Here is a 23,397-nt window from a genome sequence, read left to right as displayed (position 1 = left end):
ATATTTTCTATAGGATGCTTATTATATTTGTGCATATACTGTACATCAGTTTAACCATAATAAAGTGAAAGTGTATCAATTGCTTGTGTTTTCAAGGCCTGTTTAAACAATTTTTAAGCAATTTGGGCAGAAGTACTATTTAGTTTGTAGCTTTAACAAAGATTAATTGTATTAAATTATCTGCACAATGAAGAATATACCGCCTTATTGTACATTTTGATTCTTCTTTTATTTCTGAATCATTTTTATATTTGCTCAATTTATCTCTGCATGTAATTTTTTTTTGTTTTAAAAGTTTTATTGAGATATTCATTGCATTGCACGACATTACCGCAAATATATCTACATTTTTTTGGCAAAAAAGAAATAAACAAATTAAATATCACACGCATAAAAATAAATAAATAAATAAAAAACAATAATAATAAAATAGAATAATTAAGTAATTAGTATAAACCCAGAATACACTTTTTAAAAAAAACACAAAGGGCTCTATTTTGACGGTCCATGCGCAGAGTGCAAAACACAGGGCGCAAACGCTTTCAGGGCGTGTCAGAACGCATTTTTGCTAATTTAAGGACGGGAAATCTGCCTTGCGCCGTGGCGCATGGTCTAACAGGGTTGAGTTTATTTTCTTAATGAGTGATAGGTGTGTTTTGAGAATAAACCAATTAGTGTCTCATCTCCTATTCCCTTTAAGAGCCAGCTGCGTCACGCCAAGAGCGCATTCGCTATTTACAGGACGCAAAGTAAGTCTAAGTGGAAAAAGTAAGCATTTCACAAGCAAACAGTTCACCGTTTTTTTTTTTACAGAAAACTGTTAAACAGCATCTGCTGCGTGAGAATGAGAGACAATGGATCTACTTTCACATTCGCTCTTGGTTTGGGAAACCTTTACACACAGACATCAATTAGTCTGTAAATAAATAATTTAGTTTGTTAAGCGCAAATATTCGTTTCAAAACCTGAGTTATATCCTAAAACACATGCTGTGCCCCATATGGTCTAAAACCTGACAGGTGGACAAATCTAAGCTTGTTTTTAATAAAACAAATATAAATATGGATATAATAAATAATACTGCTAATAATAATTACATTATACAAAAGCAAATTGTTATGAATGAACTGAAAAAGCCTCCCGAGATGAAGAAGACGTAAAAGCAGTGATTTTTCATATTTATGTAGGCTAGAAAATAATATGTTTTGTAATATTTTAATCCTTTATATTTATATTCTATATCTATTCTTATTATATCCTATATATATCCTTAATATTTAAATTTTTTCATATGTAAAGATATTTGCCTATTGCTCTCTTGTGCGTATTAAGCAGTGCGTAAGCGAGGCGCAACTCTGCGCTGGAGTTTAAACCGGGTTAGTTTTGGTCTAATGAAAAATCTATTATAGTTTCTCAAAATACCAACGCGCCAGCAGTGCACCTCAGAACGCCTTCCTTTTTAGACCAGAACGCCTATGTGCGCACAAATGAGCGCTAATGCATTTGCTATTTAAACAGCGTAGCGCAACGCCTCAAAACGACTCTTGTGCCAAGCTGAAACTACCAAAAGACTATTGCGCCGTGCCTTGCGCCACACTGCGCCAGGTGTATAATAAGGCCCAAAATATCTAACCCCTAATACCCACCCCACCCCTGGGACTAAAGCTTATGCAGTACTGTTGGTGTGACCTTCACCATCTGGGTTTTTTAACCTGCACTTTCAAGATAGAGGAGATGAGGAGACCAAATCTTGTCAAACTTTTTCAGTTTCTTTGCCATAAGAAATCTAACCCTTTCCAGATGTGCTAATTTAGTCAATTTTTCCAGCCAAGATCTAAATGATGGGGATTCTGTTGATTTCCAAAACCTTAGCACCAGCTTCTTTGCCACATTAAGGCTGTAAGACAACGGTTGTTTTTGAGAATCCTGGAGTGATCCAGTTTTGTCTGAGATTTCTTATATGACCAAAAGTGGGTCAAAAACTAATTCACAATGTAAATGTTTAGATAGAGTTTTAAAAATTTCAGCCCAAAATGGGATCAATTTAGAACACACAGCATAACTACTGTATGTAAAGGAGTGGCTAAGTCTATCTTGCATTTATCACGGTCTCTGCTTGTAATTTGTTGATTATATTTTATGCACTCCTTTAAAAAATGACCCAAACCAACCCAACTGACCCAGCCGAGGCTCGAACCAGCGATCTTCTTGCTGTGAGGCGAAAGAGCTAGCCTCTGCGCCACCGTGCTGCCCTCATCCCAATCAATCAAAAATTATTAATTAAGCTAGGACAGTCGCAACTTACCCAGCACATGTTTTACGCAGCGGATGCCCTTCCAGCTGCAACCCATCTCTGGGAAATGGATAAATATATTCATCTTTAAAATGGGGCTTACTCGTTTATGCTGAGCACTGTAAATGTACAAGTAAACAACTTGCAAAAACAAGTAAACAACGTCCATATGCATTGCTTTTGGGCATAAAGAAAATTCTAAATTGATTTGTTATATGTGTGCCTTTGTGTAAGGGTGGCACGGTGGCTCAGTGGTCAGGGCTGTCGCCTCATAGCAAGAAGGTCGCTGGTTTGAGCCTCAGCTGGGTCAGTGGCATTTCTGCATAGAGTTTGCATGTTCTCCCCGTGTTGGCGTGTGTTTCCCCCAGGTGCTCCGGTTTCTCCTATAGTCCAAACACATGCGCTATAGGGGAGTTGGGGATGCTAAATTGTCCACAGTGTACTGTATGTTTGTGAATGAGATTGTATGACTTTAATTTGGATAAGTTGGCGGTTCATTCAACTGTGGCGACCCCAGATTAATAAAGGAACTAAGCCAAAAAGAAAATGAATGAATGAATGCCTTGTTTAAGCCAGATTTGTTTGCATTCATCATTATCCATGCAGTCTCAAAATCCAGTGCATCGAGCTCAATGAGTACTTTATTATATTAATTTCCTTTTGTAACAAATAAAGAAAAATGCATAATTATTTTTAAAAAAAGTATAATTGACAGTAAATATTTTGCTCTTCTTTTAAATGTGATATTTATATTTATGCTTTAAATATACCACCGCCTTCTCTGATGTTAAAATTAACATGCATTTCTGCTTCACCAATGTAGGTCAGTCCAAATTAGCTACTTATGAGGATGTGAGTATTATTAAAGCCCCTTCACGTGCAAAGCATTCAGTGCATCGTTTCTGGATAGTCCTGCAGAAAGCATCACAGAAAAGCTCGCTTTACAAGCTTGCTGCTCGGTAGAAAAGCAAAAAAACGAACACTATTAACACTTTTAACACTGAAACATGTTTGAGCATTTACGAGAAGTTGCGGCGATTGTTGTTTGATGCATCATTGGAAGGCAAAAGACTTGTGGTCTTGCAATTGTTTTTCTAAGGTATTTAAATTAGTCACAACACAATACGTGTTAGTTTCAGTTCTTTGCTTCATTTGCTGCAATGCATTTCCCCATTACCAAGCAATAAGCCGTACAGCAAAGTTTTACAAGTATTATTTAAATTCCTATGCTGAGAAATCAAGAGGTTTGCAGGAGTAGTTAAGCATAGTGACTTAACAGGCCCGTAGCCAGCCTGGTAAAAGGGGTGGTTTTTTTTTCTCAAAAAGTGGACCTTTTTGCAGTTGTACGCCTCAGTTTCTTTTTAACTATGAGATTTAAATACTGCATTTTTGTGACTTTTTTTTGCTGTACTAGCTTGTCAGATGTCATCATAACCACACTTTTTAGTGTACTAAAAATAAAAAACTCACCTGGAAAGTGCTGAAATTTCACTTTGGAAAAGGTGTAAGAACATTATAAATATATAAAGAAGATTCAAGATTGAATTGTAAAATTATCTAAACTCTTTAGTCCTTTTTGAGCGAGATGCTAATGGTCTAATCCGATTCAATAATTTATGCTAAGCTAAGCTAATAGTGCTTCTGACAAACCCAAAAATCACCTGAATGCATTGAAAAATGGTAAAACTCACCTGTTTAACTTTAGGAGAGCTGTAAAAATGATGGGAACTCTTTGGTCATTTTTAAGTGAGATGCTAATGGTCTGATCCGATTCAATGATCTATGCTAAGCTAAGCTAAAAGTTCTCCTGCCAACCCAAAAATCATCTGAATAGATTGAAAAATGGTAAAACTCACCTATTAAACTCCAGGGCCCGGTTTTTCAAAAGTAATCCACTAGGATTTTGGATAAGGGATTGGATCAAATTTTGAAAATGGGTTTTTCAAAAGAAAAAACGGATTACATAGTCGGATTAGATCACGTAATCCAATCTTGGTTTTGATCCGGATCAAACCTTTAGTTTGGGTTTTTCAGACCTTTTTTGTAGGATCTGGATCACTTTGATCCAAAAAACCTGGATTAAACTGATCCCATCAGAAGGGTGGATTTAGCGTGGATTTCATGCCCAAAATGGAATGAAAACTTTTGGTCACACTTTACAATAAGGTTCATTAGTTAATGTTAATTAATGCATTTACTAACATGAACAAACAATGAACAGTACATTTACTACAGTATTTGTTCATGTAAGTTAACGTTAGTTAATAAAAATACAGTAGTTCATTGTTAGTTCATGTTAACTCATGGTGCATTAACTAATGTTAACAAGCATGGACTTGAATGTTAATAATGCATTAGTAAATGTTCAATTATGATGAATAAATGCTGTACATGTGTTGTTCATGATTAGTTCATGTTAGTAAATGCATTAACTAATGAACCTTATTGTAAAGTGTTACCAAACTGTTATTATTAATATTTTATTATTAATATTAAATAATACTATTTTTGGATCATGCAGTATCTTACAAGATATCCTATTTATTCATAAGGTTTTAATTTTATTTGTTTATCCGTCAGGCTTTAGTGATTATTGGCTTTAACGTATTTAGACTTTCAATATAGGCCTACAGCAAAGTAGAAGGAGTTTGGCCTCATAAAATAATCCCCCAACCAGCTGTCAAAATTTACCAAAAACAAAACATTTTATTCTGTTACTATATTTATATACAATTGTAAAAAGAGACTGGGCAGAAGTTCAGCTTCATCTGGCAAAGGAACAACTGACTCTGACCAAACTGCAGCAAACCAAGACCACACTTGAGATCTGCCTCCTAAAGGCTACGCTCAGACAAGCTGCTCCCTCCACATCAGATGAGGAAGTCTGACATTATTGTGGAGGTTTCAACATTGTCTTTTTTTTATTCAATACATCTATATTTGAAACTTATTATAAATATCCTCAATGTACAGTGTTGTAGATCTCAGATGAGCGGACTGCTGGAAGAGGATGGGGTGGGGTTTTTCTTGCTTTTATTATTTATCATTAAAATTATTTTATTATTTATAAAATGTTCTGAGTTTTCATTTCAAATAAAAATAAAGTTATATTGACCCCACACTGGCTATTCTACTTGTTGCTCTTTACATAGGTCTATCTATCCATCTACATTGTTATTGAGCACTGGTAATCCAGATTTAGTGATCCTGAAAAGTTCCTATCCGGATCAGATTGATCCAATCCGATGTTGCTTTGAAAAACTGGCTCAAAAAGTAAGCTGGATTACGTGATCATGGATTGCAAAAACAGGATTACTAAATCCGGATCAATTTTATCAAGATTAAATCTTTTGAAAAACCGGGCCCAGGAGAGCTGTAAAATTTCCAAAAATTATGAGCGTTTCTTTAAAATGTCAATTTATAAGTATTTTGTGCATTCAAGATATTTTCAAGAGTGTTGAAAATATATTAAAAAGCAAGTTAAATGCACATTATAATCCATTCAGGATCTCAAATACAAGAGTCTGACTGTTTGAAACTGTCACATTAGTGCCTTTTACTTTAAACGATTATTAACTTGAGTGCAATTTTGAAGCCGTCACTGTGCAGACAGACTTTTCATACATCAAGTAAATCATTTAGTAATCATCAGCTTTCAAAATGTAAAAAAAAAAAAAAAGGTCAACGTCAAATGTGTAGAACTGTAAGCTGAGGTAACAGTGCTGAGTTGAGTTCAGCGGGCGGCGCTGACTCCAGTGTTGCGAATAGGCCTCCAGACATGATTTATATCAAATGAAGCATTTTGTTCTCTCTTTTTGTTTCTCCCCCAGGTCCACAGAGGCAGACCCAGACGTTGAGGAAAAGCAACGCTCGTCCATCTCCACGCTATTTGCACTGCAAAAAACTTTCCTAGCAAGCACAATGTCTCTCTGGTGGAAAGAAACAAATGCTCAGCCGTTCCTCAGACTCATTGTGCCATACGAATCTCTGCATTTTATCAGAGAGAGAGAGCGGTACTGTTTAAAAAGACTGATCTTTTACTTTGTTTATCCGTCACGTACGCATGCGAGAGCAGTGTGAATTTCATCCCTCAGAACAATGCAGCTCTGGGCTTTTTTCTAGCACTCAAACCTCTGAAAATAAAACACAATGCAGTGTTTTTCCACAGACAGGAAGACTTGAACGAAATCCAAATGAATTAGGACGGCTGGCAGAGCTGAACTACTAAATGATAAATAATGGACTGCCACTGTTTGTCCTCTCGCAACTATTTATTCAGCTTTCTGCTCACAGATGCTTGTTGTAACGCCGCTCAATTAGTGTGATCCGCTACGCTGCGCTTGTGGATGGATTGCGCATTTGAGTATGAAGGAGACCCACCTATAGCGGACGTGTAATTAATTAAGCTCTTTAATTTTTATGTTAATGATGTGGAAAATGCTAATGACTTTAAGTGAAATCGGTGGCTGACAGGCCTAGCTCAAAATATGATTACAAGCAAACGCTCGATCAGATGTTTTAAGTCATTCGCACGATACAAAATAAAGTCTATTAGAATTTTCTATTTTCTCTTTTTTAAAAAGTCTATTGTTTCTCGTTATATCTTTTTTAGAAAGCACATTCAGTCTGGCGTTTCACATTCTCATTCGTAGAAATACAAACTTCCTATTTGGGGTTTCATAAGCAAACGCTTTTGTGATTGCAACTTATGCGTGTATACATTTACGGACGTGTGCACATGCTATTTGGGGAAAAAAGTTTCTGCCTCTTTCGGCGAACTGAAATATGTGTTGCTTCTTTCCTGTGTTGTTGTCTGAGGTGCTGCATGTGTCAAAATGACATAATGTGAAGAAGCTTTAAAGTCTGTATAAGCGTCACATCAGTGTGGAGCTCAGTCTACCAAACAGATACTTGACTGATTCATTCAGGTAAAAACAATTTGCTTATTCCTATTATTTTATTATTGTTATTTACAGATAATGATTTTTCTTTTGAAGGCTTTGGTGCTTCAGTCTGAAAAAAGGTGCAATTAAAAAAAAAATCCATGGACTACAAATTTAAATAATCATATTGTATATATGGTCACACTTGAATTTAGGTTATATTGCATCTACATGCCAACTAATTCTCATTAGATTATAAGTAGACTGTTAGGTTAGGGTTAGGGTTAGTGTAGGTTGACATGAACTTGCAAAGTAACTTATAGTCAGTTAAATGTCTGTTGAAGCAGCATCAACAGATATTAAGCAGACAGTCTACTAATACTCAAATGGACCATCAAAATAAAGTATTACTATATATATATATATATATATATATATATATATATATATATATATATATATATACACGTGTATGTATGTATGTATATATTCTGCACATTTTATCTATTATGATTATTATTATTATTATAATTATTGTTTCATTGTTTAATTTTTACAGATTTAGGGGTATGGGTTGGTTTAAGGGTGGGTTAAGATGTAAGGGATGGTTAACGGAATAATTATAAATGTGTGTGTGTGTGTGTGTGTGTGTGTGTGTATATATATATATATATATATATATATATATATATATATATATATATATATATATATATATATATATATATATATATGGACACACTTTATTTTTAAAATCTGTTTGTTGAATTTAAGTTATATTGCATCTACATGCCAACTAATTCTCATTAGATTATAAGTAGACTGTTAGGTTGGGGTTTGGATTAGTGTAAATTGACATGTTCTTGCAAAGTTTCTTATAGTCAGTTAAATGTCTGTTGAAGGAGCAGTATTAACATATTAAGCAGACAATAATTTTAATTCTGCAAATTATTATTATTATTAATATTATTATTATAATAAAATTTTTGGGTCCCATTTTAAATGAGTTGGCATTAACTATGTACTTGCAAATTGTCATAATGTATTGCAGAACACTTGTGGTACTTTTGAGGTGGGATATGGGTCATGTTGGGTAAAGATTTAGGGGTATGCAGACAGTCTACAAATACTCAAATAGACCATCAAAATAAAGTGTTACCCAAAAAAAAAGAATATATATATATATATATATATATATATATATATATATATATATATATATATATATATATATATATATATATATATATATATATATATATATATATATATATTCAGCATATTATTTGAATTATTATTATTTAAATTTCGGGTCCAATTTTAAATGAGTTGGCCTTAACTACTATGTAATTGCATTGAAATAAAGTACAATACTGTGTTTCTAATGTATTGCAGAATACTTGTGGTGCTTTTGAGGTGGGATATGTATCATGTTGGGTACAGATTTAAGGGTATGGGTTGGTTTAAGTGTGGGTTAAGATTTAAGGGATGGTTAACAGTGTAATTATAAATGTGATTAGTGTAAATTAATTACATATGAAATTACATGCATTAATTTAATCATAAGTACAATAGGCATGAGACGATAATTAGTTTCAAAGTTTACCACGGTTTGCTTGGTTTTAAAACTGCTAAAATTTTCTAATATGCCCTTCCTAAGGTATTAGTAGGGTTTTTTGTGTGTGTTTTTTGTATTTGTTGTAAGGAAATCAGTGTTTTGAAACGAATGAAGAGATCTGAAGTGAGTGATTTATTTAAATAATTTAGGCTGACATGTTTACAGCTCCAAAATAGGATAAATGTTTCCTAAAACCGTGATATTTTTATCCAAGGTTATCATACCGTCAGAAACTTATAACCGCCCATGCCTAAAGTACAATGGGAATGCATATATTTACACAACAAGTACATTGTAACAAATGACTAATCATATTAGTTAAGGCCACTTTCTGTTTTTGTTTTGTTTTTTTTTACAAACGATTTACAAAAGATTTCCATTAAAATGTCATTTAGCAAAACTGTTGTTTATATACCTTAAATCATTTAAACCACATGCTTTGATCAATAAGGCAAACAGAAACAGAAATACAGTATATCAATTACCTTGAATGATGATGGCACATTATTTAATCAATATTTAGACAGCAAACGTTATCAGGAAATTGTAAGTACTTGTATTTAATATGCTTTCAACGTGTAGACAGTGTTATTTTATTTGATACAGACGTCACAATCAGACATCTAGACTTTGACCCACATATGTGAGTGAGATTATATTTTTACATATGATGTACTCACACATTATCTTTCTTTATGGAAAGGAAACGGCTACAAGTTTTTTTTTTTCTCACATTATAATTTATAACCTATTTTTTTGCATATGAAAGAGCAGGCACTCCCCTTTTAGAAGTTTCACATCTCTAAATGGTAACTGCTAATGCAAACTTAATAATAAACCATATTCAAATCATATGATGCAGTTATAGTTTTGAAGGATGGATTCTGAAGCTGACCACTTTATATGAATGCATGATGAGTGAAATCATTAGCCAGTTTAACTGAAGAACATGGTAACCTGACTGATGCAGAGATACTTTATTTACTAATTTATGCAGCAATAACGTCATCGTATCCTGATTGTATCCTTCAGTAAAGAAATGCATAGATACTCTATTTACCTTTACCATCACTACACCACAACAAATTAATCATGCATTTTGATCTGAATGTGTGTGTGTGTGTGTGTGTGTTGGTGAATTATGTGTTGCTTATTTTTTTTACTAATGCATGATGAGTAAAACTATTTCATTAGCCAGTTTTACTGAATGATACGATGACTGATGCATAGATACTCTAATTACCACCGCAAAACCTTAATCATGTGTGTGTGCATGTGTTTGTGTGTGTGTGTGTGTGTGTGTGTGTGTGTGTGTTACAGAATTATGTGTTGCTTATTATTTTTACTAATGCATGATGAGTAAAACTATTTAATTAGTCAATTTTACTGAATGCTATGATAATTGCTGCAGAGATACTCTATTTACCTTAACCATCACTACACCACAAAACCTTAATCATGCATTTTGATCTAAATATGTGTGTGTTTGTGTGTTGCAGAATTATGTGTTGCTTATATATATATATTTTTTTCTAATGCATGAGTAAAACTATTTCATTAGTCATTTTTACTGAAAAAAAAAACAATTCAGAGATGATTTCTTGGATTTACTCAATTTTTGTTTGTTAAGTGTTTGTAAACAATTTATTTGGGCTGAATCTAAACAAACAAATTAAGTTGAACATTATTAAACTTAATTTGTTTGTTTAGATTCAACACAAATAAATTGTTTGCAACAGTTCTGCATGCAACACTTTTTTCAGTGATAACCTGATTGCTGCATAGATACTGTTTACCTTAAATATCACTACACCACAACAACTTAATCATGCATTTGGATCTGTGTGTGTGTTGCGAAGCTATGTTTTTTTCTTTCGTGACACCTGAGGCCGTGAGGGATTTCCGATTGCGTTTCCTGAAATGCATCAGAGTAAATTTACACTTTTTCTGAGCCTGTCCTAAAATCTTTCTGTGGTTTATTTAAAGTGTGAAGTACATATTCAAAGTAGTTTATTTTCACTCCTAATATACTGATATTTTAGTAGTATGTTTATTTCTGTTTATTTTAATCAATCGAATCTATATTGAGATGTTTTATTGCAATTATTAAGTGACCCACTTTCCAAAATTATCACGTTTTTCTTCCCTCAGGGTGGATTGTGTGGTCAAGACATTGCAGGATTATATATCACAGCCTGTAGAGGAAAATAACATGAGGATTAAATAAAAGCTGACTGTCAGTTTGCTTGTCAGTTTTTGGTAATGAAGAGATGCTTATCAACTTCCTGTTAAGATGAAATGTGTTAATTCTATGTGCCACATATGACACTCTTAACACATTAGTTAAATACTGTGTTTAAGCAGGTCACTGAATTCATCAGAATTTACATGTTTTAAAACATTTTACACTTAAGTTAAATCAGTTAATTAAAATTCTGTTTTTAAAATATTTTTTTATTATAATTTTTGCAGACAGAAAAACAAAGAACAGACAGACAAACCCATCATGAGACAATAATCTGTGCAAAATGTAAAATAAAGCAAGAAACAAGAGAAAATGGTGACTTTAAAAAAAACATATATGACCTACAAAAACACAGCAATGGATGTAGAGAGAAAAAAAACTTACACATCTTTAGAAATTAAACAACACCCTTAGTCTTTATGGTGTTTCAGAAAAAAAAAGACTGGATCCCACATTTTATCAAATTTCGCAGAGTTCCCAGAGGTGGTATTATTCTTTCCAAATGTAAAGTGCAAGTGAATCCGAGAAGCCAATCAGAAAAAAGAGGCCTAACATTTTTTTTCCATAAACAAAGTATAACTTTATTAGCTATGATCATGCTATACTTAACAGGTAACCGTACATTTCGGTTGAGAGTCTCAAGAAAATCTGACCAGCCAAAAATTGCTATGATTGGGTCAGGGAGTAAAACACAATCCTAAACCTTAGAAAAAACTGGAATATTTCTAATCAAAAATTCTGAATTTGAACACAAGACCAGAAAAGATGTGCTGAGGGACCCTCAGCAGCTTTACACTTTAAATTCTATTATTACAGCCACAGTTATTAGATTAGCTTTTTATGGTCATCATTTATTTATCATTTTGACTCATCATTTTATTTCATCTCCTCATTTGACTGATCTCAAAAGCTTGACTTAGTGTAATACAGTTGAAGTCAGAATTATTAGCCCCCCCTGTTTATTTTTTCCCCAATTTCTGTTTAATGGAGAGAAAATTTTGTCAACACATTTCTAACTATAATAGTTTTAATAACTCATCTCTAATAACTGATTTATTTTATCTTTGTCATGATGACAGTAAAATTTTACTAGATATTTTTCAAGACACTTCCATACAGCTTAAAGTGACATTTAAAAGCTTGACTAGGTTAATTAGGTTAACTAGGCAGGTTAGGGTAATTAGGCAAGTTATTATATAACGATGGTTTGTTCTGTAGACTATCTGGAAAAAATATAGCTTAAAGTGGCTAATAATTTTGTCCTTAAAATAGTGTTTATAAAATTTAAAACTGCTTTTATTCTAGCCGAAATAAAACAAATAAAACTTTTTCCTGAAGAAAAAATATTATCAGACATACTGTGAAAATGTCCTTCCTCTGTTAAACATCATTTGGGAAATATTTAAAAAAGAAAAAAATTATATTTAAAGGGGGGCTAATAATTCTGACTTCAACTTTATGTACGTAGGTTTGGCCGAACTCGCCTACTACACAGTAGGTACTGCATTTTAATTTAAATGTACTATTCGACCATTCGTAAAAGTATGTGAGAAGTATGACCGTCATTTTGTCATGATCACATGCATCAGTTGCGTCTCTTTACTCCCATTCATGAATTCTCTCATGGTGCGTCATGGGATAACATAGCATGCATCGGATGCACACTTCTCGCCAGAAGTAGTAGGTCATCCGGGTACTTGCATACTGTTTTTCGAATTCTTTAAATTCGGACATACTGCTCAGCTCGCATACTGATTTAGGTGTACTGTATAGTATAGAAGTATGCGATTTAGTTTTTTCTAATGTGGCCAGTTTCAACTTTTATTTCACCTTTACACTATGTTATTATTGTAACTTTCGGACTCATAATTGACAATTTTGACCTAAAGCATTTGACTTGGCTTCTCAAAATGTTTTATCTAATGATCAACTTTTCTTATGATAAAATTTCATAATAATTACATGTTGAAGTTGCTACTTTTATCTCATAATCAACAATTTTTAACCTAAAAGAGCACATGTCACTCCGCTGCTCATCCGTTTGCACTGGCTGCCAGCTGCTGCTCGCATCAAATTCAAAGCTCTGATGTTTGCCTACAAAGCGACTTCTGGCTTTGCTCCTTCTTATCTGCTCTCACTTCTGCAGATCTATGTGCCCTCCAGAAACTTGCGTTCAGTGAATGAACGTCGCCTCGTGGTTCCATCCCAAAGAGGGAAGAAATCACTTTCCCGAACTCTCGCGTTCAATCTGCCCAGCTGGTGGAATGAACTCCCTAACTGCATCAGAACAGCAGAGTCACTCCCTGTCTTCAAGAAACGACTAAAAACTCAACTATTTAGTCTCCACTTCCCTTCCTAATCTGCAATTGCCTCTCTAGATATACCACTAACTGTACTCAAAAAAATAAATAAATAAATAAAATAAAAATGACTAAAATATTACTAATACTTTCCTTCTTAGACTGTTCTGACCTGAAACTTGCCTATAGCACTTATTCATTGTTGCTCTTATAGTTGTGTAAATTGCTTCCTTGTCCTCATTTGTAAGTCGCTTTGGATAAAAGCGTCAGCTAAATGACTAAATGTAAATGTAAATTTGTCAGCTCCTAATAATAATATCGCATGCCATAATGTTCTTTTATTTCATTAAAGGTGCAGTAGGTGATTGTCTTCAGAAGCATTTTTTTGTTGTGCAGGTTGAAAGTCTCATCACAGTCTAATAGTAATGATTAAAGTAAATGATCTAAATGTGTTTATATGCATTTTTATATTTTAGGTAGGGCATAAAATGAAAAAATGTTCATCCAATAAAATAGAGTCGGACCGACATCTCTCATAATTCCGATATGTAGGCCAAACTGTCTTTCAGCAAATGCAGATTTGAACAACTGCGCAGCCTTTTGTACACATTGTAAAACTTTACATGTTCTTTTTACATTTTACAGAGTGTTTATTGCATCTACTGTGACTATGGTGTGGACACAGCATCTCAGTAACCTGGTGTTGGGTGTGTACGGCTTCACGCTGGTCACAGGCTTTCCCGCAAACATCTTGGCTTTCTACACGTTCTTCCAGAAGGTTCGGCAGCGCTCCACCCCGATGGACGTGCTGCTACTCAGTTTGACCATCTCTGACCTGGTCTTCCTCTTCTTCCTGCCCTTCCGCATGGTGGAGGCGGCCAACATGAAGTGGACACTGCCATATTTCCTCTGCCCGCTGTCGGGTTTCATCTTCTACTCCATCATCTGCAACAGCGTCCTCCATCTGACGGCCATCAGTGTTGAGCGATACCTCGGTGTGGCCTTTCCTATTAAATACAAACTCAAACGCAACCCCAGGAATGCATTGATCGCCACGGTCATATTCTGGTTTGTGTCAATGGCGCACTGCAGTGTTGTTTATATCACGCAGTACCTCAATTATTTCAACCCCAACATCACTGATCCGTCCAAGCGTAACACATGCTATGAAGAATTCAGCTCTGAACAGCTGAAGATCCTAGTTCCGGTTCGACTAGAGCTTTCCTTTGTGTTCTTCCTGTTTCCTTTCATCATCTGCTGCTTCTGCTACATCAAGTGCATCCTTATACTGTCCCGTTTGTCCAACGTTAATGCTAAGAAGCGTTTTAGAGCTATCGGGATGGCGTTGGGAACCCTTTTGGTCTTTGCTATCTGTTTCATGCCCTTCAACATCTCCCACGTGGACGGTTTTCTAAAAAACCGCAGCTCTGAATGGAGAACAGAGGCTCTCCTCAGCAGCACGCTCAATGCATGCCTCGATCCTTTCGTCTTCTACTTCTCGTCTTCGGCGCTCAGAGAGACTTTCAAGAACATCCTGCGGGCACTGGTGAGGCGTTTGCCTTGTCCCTGGTTCCATTCGGCTGTTCACGGTCCCTTATTCACCCAGGGGAAAACTGTGGGGAGAAATGATGAGAAAACGCAGAGCACTGATGACAGCATCCGCTAGCATAAGTCATTTTTGTTTTGCATTGATCGGTCTGCTGTGCATTGCATGTCAATCCATGTCATTTATACAGCCAGCTTACGCTTAAAGAAGATGAGCAGTTTGCTATGCTTTCTGAAAGAAAGTCAAGCATGCACATGCTGATTGCATGAGTATTTAGCCAGTACAGGCTCATTGGGAAAATGTGCCCAGGGATACATTTTTGAGAACCGAGAATATCATATATCCTCCGATATATTTTGTTTTTATAATGTCTGTTTAATGCAAAGAAGATTTTTTTTTATGACATCAAGTAATCTTTGACTAGACATTTTTCAAGATACTTGTATTCAGCTTAAAGTGACATTTAGAGGCTTAATTAAGTTAACAAGGCAAGGTAGGGTAATTAGGCAAGTCATTATATAACAGTAGTTTGTTTGTAGATAATGTAAAAAAATACTGCTTGAAGGGCCATGAAACCCCTCTCATTTGGTTCAAGTCTAAAAAAAAATGCTCCATGATGAGCGTGGAGAGCAGAGGGAGGTGTGGGCGTGACCGGCAGAGCAGGGGAGATTGAGGGGAGCAAACAACTCAGTCGGCTCACAAAATCAGACTACAGAAAATCAGACACAAACCATGAGGAGGTTCATGATTTTATAGTTATCAAATTTAGAGTGCAAATAAATAAACAGTAAGTGATTTAATGTCCTGCTTCATATTTGATAGTTATTCAAAATTTCATATAAAATATACACATACGTGGTGACCTCTGTAATAGAGTAAGCTAAAGGAAAATGAATGAATTAAAACACACATAACCACAATTTGTTCTATCATTAAAAAGACAATCATGTAAATATAAGGACTCTAAATGAGAAGGACTTATCTTTTTCTGAATTCCCAGGTCTGAATGCAGACACAGTGGATAGCAGTGCAGCAGGTCTCTTCCCCTGAATATTCCAACCATTAGCCCTGCTGGGTAGTCTGAATGATTTTAAACATAGGCAAAAACAGCAGCACGGATATAGGTGATGTGTCTGAATGGTAACAAACTCAACTGTTAAACGACAAATCCGCCATTCTCCAATTCTCATACAGCTCTCATAGCAAAAATGCTTGCTACACGCAAACAGCTTTGCTGGATCGGTAGCCCTGAAAGCATCGCAGGGAAAGCAATAAAACAAACCCTATGGATCACGGAATCAACACATACAAGCCTTCATGAATGGCTAAATACCGTCTGCCGTGCTCACAGCTTGGCAGGTCTGTCTTTAGAAGGAATAATTAGGAAGCAGGGTCTTCTCATTGGATAAGAAAACTCCTATGAATAATAATCAGAACTTAGCCAGCAGATATTGATGTCACTGATTTGGAACCCACCCCCAAAATTATTTTAAACCCAGAAGTGGAAATTAGCTGACGAAAGCTCAAAATTATCCACAATTAAAGCTGAAAGGTGCTAACATTGTCTTAGCCGATGCTCAACGAATCTGTTCAAATCTAAAAAAAAAAAAAAGTACTCAAAGGTGTCTTGAACCTTTAAGAGGGCTAATAATATTGGGATTTGAATGGTTTTAAAAAATAAAAACTGCTTTTATTTTAGCTGAAAAAACCCACAAATAAGACTTTCTCAAGAGGAAAAAATGTTTTAGGAAATAATGTGAACATTTCCCTGCCTTGTTAACTTAATTTGGGAAATATGTATAAAACAAAAATTCACAGGAGGACAAATAATTTAGACTTTAACTGTATGTGCTTGTGGAGACATATGGACGCATTTTATGTGTAAAACAAATGCTACCAGTGCTTTGTTTGGTAGGTCAGTGTCAGATTTGGGATGAAGAGTAGACCAGAGTTTGAGTCCAATGAAGGATGGTTTCAGAAACCAGATCAAACAAAACTTCACCAAAGTAGTGTGATGTGGTTAGAAGCACACAGCTACTATGGCTTTTCTCTTGTAATTTGCTTTTGAAAACACTATGGGTTGGGTTTAGTGAAAGGAGTGTGTGGTTCAGTCGATATTAAGATGATATATTATACCTTAGGGCCAGACAGAATCTGCGGACGTTTTTTGATATTTCTCCAGAGAATTTTGGTAAAAGTCTGCAGAATTATTTGGGATACCTTAATATATGAAATAAAAAATATATCTTTTAAACTTTTATTTAATTTTTAAAATAAAAATCCAGTTAGATTTACTTTTTTTGGTAAATTAAGCAAGTTTGTCATATAATATATCTAGTAAAAGACAGAAAATAATACTGTACAAACTGTATTGTACATAAATCACATGAACATTTTCACATTAGTCAATAATATTACTGAAATTAATAAAAAAAAACTGAATAAATATAGATTTACACACATTTACTCAAGTAAATAAACAGAATTAATGATGGGCTAGAAATCTGCGGAAAATCTGAGGAATATCTGAGGAATATCTGCAGAATTTTGCGAGCGCAGATTCCGTGTGGGCCTACGATGCACTCAAGATGGCATTAAGATTCGCAGAAATGTTTACAGCAGCCTCTGATGTGTTAAAGAGAAATGGCACGTATGAGAAAATGTGCCCTAGTAACATACTTAACATATGAAATAAGAAAAAATGTACTCAGCGCCCTCTAGTGGATTTGTGAAAACATATTTCTCGGTTCTCAAAATTGTAGCCCTGGGCACATATTTCCAGGGAGGGCTCCTGGGTTGATCTCTGCTAATTATTTGCTGCAGCAAATTTATATCACAGTTTAATGAAATGCTGGAGTGGTTTGTGAGCAAATGAAAGTTCAAAATCAAACATTTATTATAGTATGCCTCATTAACAAACAGCAATGCTATGGATATAGTCAATTAACAAAATGTATAGTTTGACAACATTGTAAAAGTAGTTTTTTGATACTTTTAAATAAAAGAGTGTCTCGTAACGCATGATTTATTTCTCCATTCTGAGCTGCTGTGCATGAATGCTTAAACAGCTCAATGTCTTCCTTTGTCACTTCCTGTGTTTTCATTTTTTTTTAACAAAACCATCTTAACAAATTTTTCATCTTCAAAGGTCAAGTCCAAAGTCACCAGGGACCTCATGCACGAAGACTTGCATTGAAATTATACTAAAACATTGATACAAGCTGGTAATGTGCGTACGCAGTAAAAAATTCAGATGTATGAAACACTGCGTACGTGGAATCCCACCTATATTCTTTTTGTACATTTGAATTAACATGAAACTGAGCGCACGTGCACGAGCGCAAAATCCCTCCCTGCCTCCGCCCTCTTATAAATATGGTAATGACTCTACTTTGGCAAAAAGTAAGAAAAAGCAATGGCAAGAGCAAGCAAGAAGAGAAACTTTAAACAGAATGTGAATTGGAGGTGATCCTATCGGAGGTAGACCAGAGAAAAACGGTGTTATTTGCAAGTTTGTCCTCCGGAATTATTAACAAAAGGAAAAAAATTGAGGAGGGAGAGTTTAGCTGACGCGGTTAACACAGTGGGGTCTGAACATCACACTGTGAGTGAATTAAAAAGAAGTGGTCCCATGTAAAGGTGTAGAATTTTGTAGTGTCTATTTAGGGTCAGGGTCAACTATTTACATGAGTAACTTTTTCATCAGATACTTTTTTACTTTTACTCGAGTAACTTTAAGTTTGTTACTTTTACTTTTACTTGAGTATTAATATCACGGTCGGGTGAGGGGGAAAGGAGCGAGGGCTCAGTTGCAACATTAATAAGGGTTTTATTAATAATAAAGTACAAATAAAACAAAAAGGCAAAACAAACTACCCCGAGGGGGGAAAACATAACTATAAACCAAACAGACAAACTTGGCTGGGCTGGCAAGACACGACTGGAACAGGAACAGAGGGAGTATAGACGACAAACTGGCACAGAACAGAAGACATGAGGAGATTTTAAGCAGGAGAAAATGAACACACAACAGATGAACATAATTAACTAATAATGGGTTAAGTGGGGTGGGACTAGATAATAGACGGGAGAGCACATGACAGAGACGAGACATGCCATGCGCTCAAATAAAACAGGACAAGAACATGCAGCCAATGAGAGAAATCATTAACCCATGTTCATGACAAGACAAGCACAACACTGAAGCACACGACAAAAGCACGTGACCACAATGTAAACACAGAGCCACGTGCTTTGACAACAGACGCAAGACACGAGCACACGATGAATGAAAACTCACCGTGCGCTCACACTTGCACGCTGCATGCTTCATCCCAGCGTCGACCAAAACCGAAAACAACTAGACTGAGAAGCTGGGAATGAAACACCACACGGCAGACAGACGAAAACACAAACACGAGTACAAGAGGCATCAAGCGGGAGCGCGCACACTCTGCGTACACCCACGACGGCGCGCGCACACAGAGACATAAACAGGACCGAACAGAGCTAGTGTCCGAGCTCTGACACCAAAACAAGAATTTACAAGACCAGGGGTCTGTTCTTCGGACCTCGCTTAAATGATCTAAGATGATTTGGCAGATCCTGGATCTTTTAATCTTGATAACTGATCTCTCGCTAATTTGGTTCTTCAAACAAGTTCGCGAATCACATTAGAATGTCTGGATAAACTGATCTGAGATCGCTGCGTGTGTTGTGAAGGACAGATCTATCGATCCTCGAAATCATGATCAGCAATGCAACGATTGGCTGACGGCACAGCAGCGTAATGACATCATCTGATTAATATTCAATTATCTATGTGAGCAAAATTACATCAAACTAGCAGCAAACGGTTTGTTAAATATGACACGCAATAACCTTCCACATTTGTTGTGAGCTGCAGGCTTTACACTTTCATGTGTCAAGATTATTCATCATGTATTTCAATGCATATCAATGTATTTATTTCTACATTTAGAAAAGATTTTCTTTATTATAGTAGCCGTTTTTTAATTGCTGTATGGAATAACTGGTTGTTTACAAAAGCATTTTGATATTGGTAAAGGCGTCTGCAACTTTTGTGAAGCATCAAATCACTGGCATATTAACTGTCAAAACAAGTTTATGACTGCATAAATGTATTATTGCTTTAAAAAAGTCACATATTGTGCATTTCTATTATACACAATTTGTACTAAAGCGATCTAAAAAGTTCAAATCAATAAGTTTTCTCTGTGCACCAGGTGGCAGTCTTTGTACTTTCATTTCAAGGGTGCAGATTGCATACGTTTTATTAATATGTATAACTTAATTTATTTTATTAATGACTATAACTTTAAATATATATAGTAAAAAAATATGTACCATTTTCCCAAGTGTATATAACTACTACTGTAAGAAAATATCAGAATTCAGAACATACTTTCTCTATTATCTTTGCTTGAACTGAGCCGATCGAATCCTGTTTATATGAATTGAGCCTGCTCCCGATCAGGTTTGACCTAGCAGAACTGTTGCTATGACAACAACTCTCAGATCAGCTTTGAAGAACGAAACGATCCTGGATCGTGTCAAATCGTCAATATTCAAATCCAGCTAACTGAGTAATCCACGTACGAAGAACGGACCCCAGAGTGGCAGAACCCTGACAGTTATTTCCGCAAGTACTTCTACATATACTTGAGTATAGATTTTGGATACTCTACCCACCTCTGGTAATACAGTGATAGACTATTTTGGTTTAAATAGTCTTTTATTGTTGCTGCTTTACATTTTTTTTACTGTTGTTTTTACAGTGTGGTCTATATCGAACACTGAGATTTAAAACCAGATTTATGCAAAAAAGAAATTAAAGAAATATTTATCTGATGCATTTTTACAGCAGTTTAATTCAGTGGATGTTTATCCTAACACAACAAAAGGGTAGTCAATTTGCTCAGAGTGTATCATAGAGTTAAAAAAAAAAACATTGTTAAAGCATTTTCTCAAATATGCATCAAAGTGCAGCTTCACAAACTAATTTCGAGAGGAGCCAGCCTGATCTCACGAGAAAATGTAAGTATTTTACGTTTTGCCAGTTTAGTGGCTAATTCGTACGAATTCGTACGAGTTCAGTCGTACGAAATGGTACGATTTTAAAAAGGAGGCGTGGCACCTGACCCCACCCCTAACCCCAACCGTCATTGGGGGATAAGCAAATCGTACTAAATTGTACGAATTAGATCGTACGAATTCATACGAATTAGCCACTAAATGAAAAAGTTACGAATTGCCGTGAGATTGTGTTGGAGGAGCACGTGATATGATTGAGCACGACTGGCTTCTCATCTTTAATCAGTATAATCCAGTCTAAGTGACCCAAGCTTACTATAAGTAGATCGTTTTCTCCCTACCGCTCTCTTTGTCTTGGAAGAATCCCCCCTTCCACCCTATCTCCTCCCTTTCCTCCCTTTTTTAAGGTGCGGCTCTCGAAACCTACCTGATCTCAGGTCCCCTTTTATGCTTATTGACTGGGCGGGAGCCTTGGGCTAAAGCAGGCCCGGATTGGCTAATCGGGAGGACCGGGAGATTTCCCGGTGGGCAGGTCCGTTTTTTGGCCGCGAGGGCCGGTGTCCCTAGCTCCATAATCTGTTGCTCTCAGCAGTCACACTTTTTAAATTAATTTATTTATTTACTTGACCAAAATTCTTATTCATTATTTTACCGCAGCTCTGCTCTTTTTATATATAACCAGCCTACAGGTTATTGATGATATAAGTCAGTTGAGTCACTAATCGACATGCAACTATTGTGGTCCAGTGGTTAGCGTGCTGGATTTCGTTGCTGCCGACCCGGGTTTGATCCTCGTCTGACTATATATATTTTTTTATTGTTAAGACATATAATACTGTTACTGTTGTTGAACATTTGAAGATCTAAAGCAGCTGTTTTCTCAAAAAAAGACGTGATAGTGTCATTAGAAACTGAATTTGAAATGACCTTATTTTAATTTAGTCAGTCGTGAACTGAGGAGGGCCGGTCTGAGGCTTGAAACTCCAGGGCTGAAAAGGAGTCCCACTCCGGCCCTGGGCTCAAGTATCTCCGAGCTCAGGGTTCTCTCCCGGGACAGCATGCCAAACCTGCTATTAATGCTAAGCATGTCCAAGTGGGAACTCTTGAAATAAGATTTGCCACCGAAAATCATTCTGCTAGCTGAAGCACAGAGAAAGCGTTGTCCAAATTAAAACTCAAAATCACCCCAGTGTGGATGAAAACATCCCCAACAGTACGTAAAGGGTTAAGAATATGTGTTTTGTGCGTGCGAGCGATGATATTCCTCTACTGGTATATGCAGAGAGATCACGTGTTTATTTCTGCTACTGTATTATAAGTGTGGCTGTCAACTTTAAGCTTTAATCGAGGATTTGTGTCATTTCTGTCCTACTTCCACTTCAGCAAGAAGCCGCATCTCTTTTCGGCCCGCATGCTCTTTTATATGACAGAATCTATAAAGAGCTCATCTCTCTTTCCATGTGGCAGAGGCGTCTGAAACAAACACTTTCCTGCCGAGCGATATTAGGGGAATCCAGGTAAAGAGGGACACTTTCTGATCATTTTCCGTTGATAATTAAGGTAATTTCCAGAAAGATAAAGATCTGCACTGCAGGGTTACATACGTGACGTTTATTTATAAACTAATTTCGAGAGGATCACGTGTTTATGATTGCTTGCGGATGGCCCCGCATTATTCAATCTATGATTCACCAATCAGACGATTCCTAAGCCACTATAAATACCCTAAGTTCCATATAACATCCATCTTCGTTTTGAAGAATCCCCCCCTCCACTCCTTCTCCTTTCCTTGATGGGTGGCATTGTGGCCCAGTGGTTAGCACTGTTGCCTTAAAGCAAGAACGCCACTGGTTCTAGTCCTTACCAAGCCAGTCGACGTTTCTGTGTGGAGTTTACATGTTCTCCTCATGCCCACGTGGGTTTCCCCCGGGTTCATGGTTTCCTCCCACCTTGATTGACTAATCCAAATTGGCACCATAGACATGCTCCTAGTAAGTAGTTTTCTCTTAAGAGCAATCCCTATCTGTTCATTAGCTACTACAGCAGGGGAGTTCTCGAGATCTACCTGAGCTCAAACTCCCCTCTTGCCTTGCAAACGGGAGGGAGCCCCGGGTTCGAGGATCTTATGAGCTCAGGGCTCTCTCCCAGGACAGCATGCCAAACTAGCTTTATAAACAATGATCAGCTGAGTGTGAACTCTTGAATGTATGATTATCGAGAAAATATTACACTTTAATGCATATCCAAGCACAGATAACGTTTGGATTACAAATACATTCATTATAAATCTTGGACAAATGATTCATTGGATTTACTGTTTTTTAATGATTTTTGTAAACAAAATTAAATTAAATGTGGGCTGGATTTAAGCAAACAAATTAAATTGAGTAATGTTCAACTTTATTTATTTGTTTAAATTCAGCTCAAATAAATTGTTTGCAACCACTTACCTTAAAAT

At 36.0% G+C, this 23,397-nt stretch overlaps 2 protein-coding genes across 5 annotated transcripts in view; both read left to right on the top strand.

The window, feature by feature from the left end:
• Positions 1 to 7,077, top strand: part of si:dkeyp-97a10.3 — a 31,795-nt gene extending 24,718 nt beyond the window's left edge. For both annotated transcript variants that reach the window (XM_073925536.1, XM_009292700.5), the window contains exon 9: positions 6,124 to 7,077. In XM_073925536.1, coding sequence (XP_073781637.1) covers positions 6,124 to 6,150 — 27 coding nt within the window. In that variant the 3' untranslated portion in view covers positions 6,151 to 7,077. The remainder of the gene's footprint in view (positions 1 to 6,123) is intronic.
• Positions 7,078 to 7,088: 11 nt separating this feature from the next.
• On the top strand, positions 7,089 to 15,335 carry LOC571502 (free fatty acid receptor 3-like). Of its 3 annotated transcripts, XM_073925576.1 has the most exons (4): positions 7,112 to 7,221; positions 10,946 to 11,053; positions 13,816 to 13,887; positions 13,985 to 15,335. In XM_073925576.1, exon 4 carries the CDS (start codon positions 14,010 to 14,012, stop codon positions 15,003 to 15,005), a length of 996 nt encoding a protein of 331 aa, XP_073781677.1. In that variant the 5' UTR covers positions 7,112 to 7,221; positions 10,946 to 11,053; positions 13,816 to 13,887; positions 13,985 to 14,009; the 3' UTR covers positions 15,006 to 15,335. The 3 variants fall into 3 exon arrangements, with proteins under 3 accessions (XP_073781675.1, XP_073781676.1, XP_073781677.1); XM_073925575.1 differs by lacking the exon at positions 10,946 to 11,053 and having other exon boundaries at positions 7,102 to 7,221; XM_073925574.1 differs by lacking the exons at positions 10,946 to 11,053; positions 13,816 to 13,887 and having other exon boundaries at positions 7,089 to 7,221.
• Positions 15,336 to 23,397: the final 8,062 nt, after the last annotated feature.

Source organism: Danio rerio, chromosome 16 (genome assembly GCF_049306965.1).
Source record: "Danio rerio strain Tuebingen ecotype United States chromosome 16, GRCz12tu, whole genome shotgun sequence".
Taxonomy (NCBI): domain Eukaryota; kingdom Metazoa; phylum Chordata; class Actinopteri; order Cypriniformes; family Danionidae; genus Danio; species Danio rerio.
This window is presented reverse-complemented; position numbering and strand designations above follow the sequence as displayed.

Excerpts from the sequence above, each read along its gene's own strand:
- LOC571502 (XM_073925574.1), top strand. The coding sequence starts at position 14,010 with ATGGTGTGGACACAGCATCTCAGTAACCTGGTGTTGGGTGTGTACGGC.